General features: G+C 52.7%; 3 protein-coding genes across 3 annotated transcripts; all 3 read right to left on the bottom strand.

The window, feature by feature from the left end:
• Positions 1-1,819: 1,819 nt before the first annotated feature.
• On the bottom strand, positions 1,820-2,413 carry ASPACDRAFT_44354 (TVP15 family protein; the record flags this gene model as incomplete). Its single annotated transcript, XM_020201408.1, has 4 exons — positions 1,820-1,992; positions 2,056-2,145; positions 2,202-2,317; positions 2,394-2,413. 4 exons carry the CDS (start codon positions 2,411-2,413, stop codon positions 1,820-1,822), a joined length of 399 nt encoding a protein of 132 aa, XP_020055066.1.
• A 500-nt stretch (positions 2,414-2,913) lies between these two features.
• On the bottom strand, positions 2,914-4,660 carry ASPACDRAFT_79530 (uncharacterized protein). Its single transcript, XM_020205428.1, has 3 exons — positions 3,712-4,660; positions 3,041-3,641; positions 2,914-2,983 (listed from the first exon to the last, which is right to left on the bottom strand). The coding sequence occupies exons 1-2, from the start codon at positions 4,460-4,462 to the stop codon at positions 3,328-3,330; spliced, it is 1,065 nt and encodes a 354-aa protein (XP_020055065.1). The 5' UTR covers positions 4,463-4,660; the 3' UTR covers positions 2,914-2,983; positions 3,041-3,327.
• A 21-nt stretch (positions 4,661-4,681) lies between these two features.
• On the bottom strand, positions 4,682-6,340 carry ASPACDRAFT_79529 (FAD-dependent oxidoreductase). Its single transcript, XM_020205427.1, has 6 exons — positions 6,280-6,340; positions 6,184-6,223; positions 5,992-6,129; positions 5,826-5,929; positions 5,665-5,768; positions 4,682-5,601 (listed from the first exon to the last, which is right to left on the bottom strand). The coding sequence occupies exons 2-6, from the start codon at positions 6,210-6,212 to the stop codon at positions 4,882-4,884; spliced, it is 1,095 nt and encodes a 364-aa protein (XP_020055064.1). The 5' UTR covers positions 6,213-6,223; positions 6,280-6,340; the 3' UTR covers positions 4,682-4,881.
• Positions 6,341-6,807: the final 467 nt, after the last annotated feature.

The following is a 6,807-nucleotide window of genomic DNA, read 5'->3' as shown; positions in this document are numbered from 1 at the left end:
GGGGAGGGGGGATAGCTGGAAGTGGCTAATTAACTCGCCTGCCTGTACCCCAAATCTCGATCCAAATCAGGGTAAAGAGAGAGACAGTCAAATTACGTAGGCGCCCAGCCATGTGGTGCTGCTTCAGCTGGGTGTCTTGTCTGCAAGGCTGGTTACAAAAACGCAAGGCGAATCTGAATCTGGGATGAAGGCAGCAGCAATCAATTAAGGTTTCTCCGTAAGCGATATCCGATCCAGCACTTCAGCTCAATGCGATGATACATGTCCATACGAGTACAGATAGTACTTCGGTGGTATGGACGGTACTGGACTTGCTTGTTTGAGAACTTGTCGAGGGTTTCGATAGGCGTTGGATTGCTTTCTACTAGTCAGGGTAAAAGGCGGAGTGATCGGTTGTAATCGAGCCATCAATCACCATGCAGCCAGCGCCCGATCATTCCCGGTTCTAGGCAAAAAAGATAGGTCGAGCCCATCAAGGCAGCAGGGTAGCAACAGGGGTAGATCATGGGCTGTCTCTCCGTAGTATTTTGCAAACGCAGGACATGTTACGGTTTGTTTGTAACAATGTTCGGATACGTGGTCTGTGAAAGGGGCCGTGAGATTGATTATCATAATCGATCTGCCAGACCGACTTTCTGCCTCCGTATGTAAGATGATCAGCTCAGCTTATCTCCAGACAAAAGTACCCTTGCCAATGGACAACTCATTGTGATCGGCATGGTATTCTAGAACACTGAATGCGAGGCCTATTGACCAAAAAAAGGGATTCGATATAGGTTAGTAATGCACACCTATGAGCATGCCTTTTATGCACTCCTGGTGACATGAGTCATATCCGCGACTTCTGCGCATGTCCAGTCTACTCGAAAAGCACATGGCCTATAACGGACCTGGTTTGCTGCGGACAATACTTACAGTACCTTCCAAGCTAGCTTCATCGCCCCCGGCGATAAGGTCCGGAGTATGAGCAACAAGTTTGGCAGAGTCCGGATACCCGGATACCAAATCCAATGAGTACTTCTATCGAATGATTTTGACTGCATCAAACGATCCGGCCTACCATGGTTGGCTACAGCAAAACTCCGGGATAGGCGCAACAACCCCTCAACTCGAAAGGCGGGAAATTAGCTCACATGGTGTCTCGGATATGCCGGGGTCCTTGTCCGAATAGAACTCGTGAGTCTTTCTAGAGAGAGATGCCATCATCACATGAGAGGATCTTGAACCAAGAAAGCAAACAATCCGTGATAGTTATAGCCGGTTATAGTGCCAGCGCTCAGACCTCGACCAAGAACCTTCTAAAGAGCTGGTTCATTTACATAAGTTGCAAGGCTAATGGTATTGACAGTTATGACAAGAAACTGAATGAAGAAGGGAAAGAAAGAAAGAAACATCCTTTCCATGCTGGTATAAATCACCGAACCCCAAACCTAAAAAGGATACCCAGGTACAGTACAGTACACACATATCCGACACCCACTGAGGGCTAGAAGAAAAATACCATATATCTAGAGCTTTTGGCACAGTGCGGGTTTGGTCCATAGAACCGCTGCACTCACTGAGCCCATCTCACTCACCCCCCACCTTCCGCAGTCGTTCGCATACCCATATTCAATCGTCGCAACTCATTCGATCATCAAGCATTCAAATAAAAGGGATAAAGATAGAGTTATCACTTTACCGCCGGCCGTACACGGTCATACCCGAACAGGCTGGACTGGCATGATCCGACGCTTGCCCGTTCGTGGTGACAAGGGCAGCGGCTGCAGATTTGAGTAGCAGCAACCTTTGTCCTGTTTCCGCAACGCGCGCACCATGCTTAAACCTGCTCAGCGCCCCAACCCTGGTCGGTCTCGCGCATGTTGGACGGAGGCTCGATGGAGGGAATGAACTCCAGGGCAATGTACCCCAGACCGATGAAGCCGACGATGGAGCCCGCAATATAGCGCAGGACGTTGTCGTGCAACATGATCGACCCGACGAAGATGTAGACTGGTTCCTGATATTAGCGCAAACATATACAAAGATTTTATCTCCAACGCAGCGCAAACTTACAGCCACCGCGTCCCAGGAAGGAGAAAAGGAAGGACGCGTAGCGGTAGACGTAGTCGGGGACGTTGGGCAGGAATTCCAATCCACCAACAACTGAGCATCGCGGTCAGTCTCGCCCTATTGCATGGTGGTGATGGTATGAAACTCACGAAGACCAAAAATAATCACATAGACGCCGACAATGATGGAGCTCATGGACGCAGGGAAGAACTGGGAAATACCACCCAGGACCATGAGCACACCAACGACGATGTTAACGATTCGGCTGGGTGTAAGAGTCTCATTAGCTGCTGTGCTTGCGGTGATGACGATGATGGAGTTTGGAAACAGGTCCGACGTACAAGATGTTGGAGAGATCCATTTTCGCGATTGGGTCGACGCAACTGCGTATATACTCGATGGTGGTGAAGCTTTCGTTCCGGTGGCAGAAGTAGCCGAGTAAAGTCGGGAAGAGGGAAGAGTGTCTAAAAAGCAATCACGTAAGTTGGAATTCAACGCTCAGGCGAAGCTGGCAGCGGCGGAGACGAGCTGCTGTCGCCTATCAGGCTGGATGGAAGATAGTTGTGCCAGTGAGCTTGACTCCAACCCGCAGCCAGCAATATCATAGGAAATCCAGACTCACCTTTGGAACTAGGGGTTCTGAGTAGGCAGCAGCAAGGAGGTGAAGGAGACGGAGAGTGCGGAAGGGGAATCGGAGAGATGGTTGAGGCTTAAGCTCTCCCGAGTTGTCGCGCTGTCGCAAGCTGCGGGTCCGCCAAGGCCAACCTTACCCATGACTCAGCAATCGCCGGATCTGATCGCATCCACGCGAGATTGCAACCAGGTCATGTTTGGTCGTGGGAAATCATCTCTACCAGCTGTTTTTGTCAGTAATTGCTGGCTCATGTTGGCAAGAATATCATTTCTTTAAATAAGGCTCGCATGCACATCTGTCTGTCACTACTCCGTACTCAATGCCTAAAGGACTCACAACTTATCAGGAGTTTAGAACAGTCGGGCGTCGCTACAGCCGTCGACGTCATACCTCACGCTAGGTTGCCATGATATCCGCTTTGTGAGATGACAGGGCGTTTTCAGATTCCATGCGTCAAATATCTGATAACTAAACAATCTCTGCAGGCGCTGTACAACGGTGAAGCCACAGTATCTGTGATACATGACAGACCCGGTCTTCTAATACTACTGCAAAGCTCAAAGCATATCAAGCCATATTTCTCGCCCAGTGGACGCGTACACAAATCGTGCAAGCACAGCCAGGTACAGTACAGTAGACATTCACGACGCCATGATATCACCCTGCTTCCTCTCAAGCCTAACATTAGACAGTCCGTTAGCCAGACGGCTCATACTCACACAGTCGCGCCCCAGCTCCGCATAGATCGCCTCCAAGTCCGTGCCCAGTCCGACCTTATCGGCCGTCTCCAGACTGCGCCCGTCCAGGAACGGGGCCATCGAGGGCCAGACGCTCTGGACGTTGTTGAGGAAGAGATCCGCCCCTAGATCCCCGAGACCCTTGATCTCTTTAATGAGCTGTCGGGTCTTCTTCCGGTCGTTATTCGCTTTCTTCAACAGGTTGTTGAGATCACCCTCTAATGTGCCTTTAGCTTAGCTCAAGGCAAAATCATCACCCAGATGCGACTCGAGGAGCGCAAAACATACCATACTTATCATTGATCAACTCCACCATTTCCCCTAAATTCGTCGCCCCTTGCTCTCGATACCGATTGTAGCCACCATCCTTCAGGGCCATCGCCCGCTCCTCCCAACTACTTTCGCTCAGCTTGCGGATATCATGGAACCCAACCTCAATGAGATGGTTGACTGCGCGCTGCGAAAGGTCATGGGAGATCGGACGCGACTTAAGCATTGCATCGATGACCATCGCAAGCAGTGTCTCTGGCGAGCTGTGCAGGGTCCCCTTCGCGATTGTTGTCCCGTAGAGCGGAAGACACCCGTAGTCGTGGACCGCTTTTTGCAGCTTCGGCTTGCTGATCGTTGTAGGGCTTTGTGGTTCTTCGGGAGTGGGCTCTTCTGATTCATCCTTTTCTTGATCAGCCTCCTCCTCCTCCTCCTCTTCTTCTAATTCATCACCCTCATCATCCTGCTCCAAAGCACCATCCTCATCCTCCTCGTCATCAAGACTCTCAACCTGCCCATCATACCCATCATCATCCTCCTCTCCCGCCACACCCTCGATCATCTCCTCCTCAGCACCATCCCCTTTCCTCGCATCTTTCTTAACAACCTTGCTAGGCGGCTGGTCACCTTCCCGCTCAACGTCAGCGCTAGCCTGTCCAGCGCCCGACTCATCACTGAGATCCCTCTGATCGAATTTGCGCTTCGGGGGGATGCTGGGCGTGGCGTCCTCCGTTTCGGGATAGTCCTCCACCTGCGGGGATTTGTACTTCATTTCGGCGGCCTAAACCCTAGATATTCACTAAATTGAAACAATAGAAAGAGTATTTTGTTTAGTTCGAAGTAGGAGAGGAACGTGCGTGATATCCCAACAAGGCTAAGTATACAGATTGTTTTGGTCAAAAGCATTCGTCTTTACTTACGAGTAGTCTGGGGAAATCGTATGATTCCTCCGCGTGCGATGATGGCGTCATCATGAAATAAGAACTTCCCCGGTTCAACCCACCTCCGCCCCGGGCGGACCTATTCGCTATCAGATATGTTGTTCCGGAGCAAAAGCGGAAGCTTGGCACTTTCGTGAATACGATCTATGGTCTTTAATTGCTAGATCCACAGATGCTTTGAGCTTGGATCTACATGCAAACATGCAAGTATATACACAGAAAGCCCATCGCAAGTACTCGCATAAGTAAACTAAAGCTTGGCGCGGCTGGACAAAGAGCTCTGCACCAGGCGGACCGCCTCCTCCGCGCAGCCGAACGAGGCCTGGTACCCGAACCCGCCATGACCGTAGTTGTGGACGACGGCGACGCCGTCGATGCGCTCGGCGGCGACGCGGGGCCCGCCCTCGCGGAGGGGCCGCAGGCCGACGCCGTGGCGGATGACGTCCAGGCCTTCGATGCCCTGGCCGTCGCGCACCAGGGCGGGGCACAGCGCGACGGCGCGCTTCATGATGCGTACGGCCAGGTTGGGGTCCGGCAGGGGATCCCACTGGTGCTTCTGGTAGGAGCCGCCGATGACGGTGCCGCCGCCCGCGGCGCGCGTCATCACGTAGACGACCTCGTCCTCGCCGTCGTCGGAGCCCGAAATCGACACCATCTGGCCCGGGTCGTTGCGCACCACGACGATCTGCCCGCGCGCTGGGTAGAGCTTGGCGTCCTGGACGCCGCCGAGCGTGCGGGACGCGAGCCCCGTGCAGTTCACGACTACGTCGGGTTTGTGGCCCGTGTGGTGGTGTGGAGTGCTAGCGGCGTCGGTGATGTGCTTGAGGACGGCGCGCTTGAAGACCACCCCGTTGCGGCGGCATTGGCCCACTAGCCAGGGGAGGTAGATTGCCGTGTTGATGCAGACGGAGGTGAATTTGGAGGCGTTGTCGATGCCCGGGGCTAGTTGGTCGGTGGGGATCTCTTGGAACTGGTCCGGGTCTGTTAGCTTGGGTTGTGTGGAGGGAATTGGGGCGGGTTCAAGGGTACACACGTCCGGCACAACATCCTTATACCAGGGGTTCCTTTGCACCAGCTCGGAGAACCAGTCCCCAGTTGCGGATCCTTGGTCTTTGGTGCGGTTGTAGACGATTGTTTCTGAAGGCTAGTTAACTCCAATGGCAGGATGGGAAGGTGGATAAGTGATATTCATACCTTGGAAATGAATTCCAGCCTCGGGATGCTTCTCGGTCAGCTCCTTCAATGCTGGCCAGGTGTTGCGCTCCCATTTCTCATGGTCACTTCCACGCTTGCCCACACTGACATATGAATCAGTAAGCCGCACTCCATTGCCATCATCATTCTTTGCGAAGGAACGTACGGGAGATAATTGGCCCCAGCCCACGGGGAGGCATATTCTATATCATAGTCGCCAGGCATATGCTTCGCGAGGACGGTGATACTATTCGAGGGGTCCTTCGAAAGAAGATACGCAGTGGTCAAACCAGACACACCGGCTCTGAGACCAGAGATCAGTATGAGCTCCGCAGACAACAGGCGGGGTCAAGCATACCCCAGAACCACGATCTTGTTTGTCGCCATTGAAACTGCTACTGTTGAGTGGTGAGTCTATCGAGTCAATAGAAGGCGTATCCCAAGGGAGGATTACGAGAGTAGGCTGGTAAATAGGCTGATTATTTAGTTGCTGTGAGTCAGTCCACTAAGGAATGATAACGCTTCCCCTGCACAAACAGAGCTTATCGCATGCGGGCAATTGGGATGCGGTCCGGATTGATAAGAGAGAGCCACCCCCGCTCAGCCGGGGACTAACTAAGACTGGGGGGCTTCCCGCCAAGCCGGAATGCGACAACCCCGTCCTCAGGCATCAAGACTGGATAGGATGGGATAGGATGTCTGTTCCTTGACCATTGCCAATGGGATCCTTAGGCGGCACGCACTCAATCGCGTTGACGTCATATTTCGAGAAAGATTGCAGAACGCGAGCACAATCTTTCTCCTGCCAATAATCTTAGGATAGGATGTGACTACTGGATCGAAGGCTTGAAGCACAGGCAGGGTCCGTTCAAAATAGCCCCGAGCTCCACTAGATCAATTGGCAGCACTACCATTGGAGTCCGATCACGGAACGAGTGGACAGCCGTCTTCGCCGAAAAGCAATGAAGTCAATCTGGTCAGC

Source organism: Aspergillus aculeatus, assembly GCF_001890905.1.
Source record: "Aspergillus aculeatus ATCC 16872 unplaced genomic scaffold ASPACscaffold_10, whole genome shotgun sequence".
NCBI lineage: Eukaryota > Fungi > Ascomycota > Eurotiomycetes > Eurotiales > Aspergillaceae > Aspergillus > Aspergillus aculeatus.
This window is presented reverse-complemented; position numbering and strand designations above follow the sequence as displayed.

Excerpts from the sequence above, each read along its gene's own strand:
- ASPACDRAFT_79529 (XM_020205427.1), bottom strand. The coding sequence starts at position 6,212 with ATGGCGACAAACAAGATCGTGGTTCTGGG. Across the intron at positions 6,130-6,183 it reads AACAAGATCGTGGTTCTGGG|AGCCGGTGTGTCTGGTTTGA; the intron begins GTATGCTTGACC and ends CTCTGGTCTCAG. Across the intron at positions 5,602-5,664 it reads ATAAGGATGTTGTGCCGGAC|TTCCAAGAGATCCCCACCGA; the intron begins GTGTGTACCCTT and ends GACCCGGACCAG.
- ASPACDRAFT_79530 (XM_020205428.1), bottom strand. The coding sequence starts at position 4,462 with ATGAAGTACAAATCCCCGCAGGTGGAGGACTATCCCGAAACGGAGGAC. Across the intron at positions 3,642-3,711 it reads GTTGATCAATGATAAGTATG|AGGGTGATCTCAACAACCTG; the intron begins GTATGTTTTGCG and ends AAGGCACATTAG.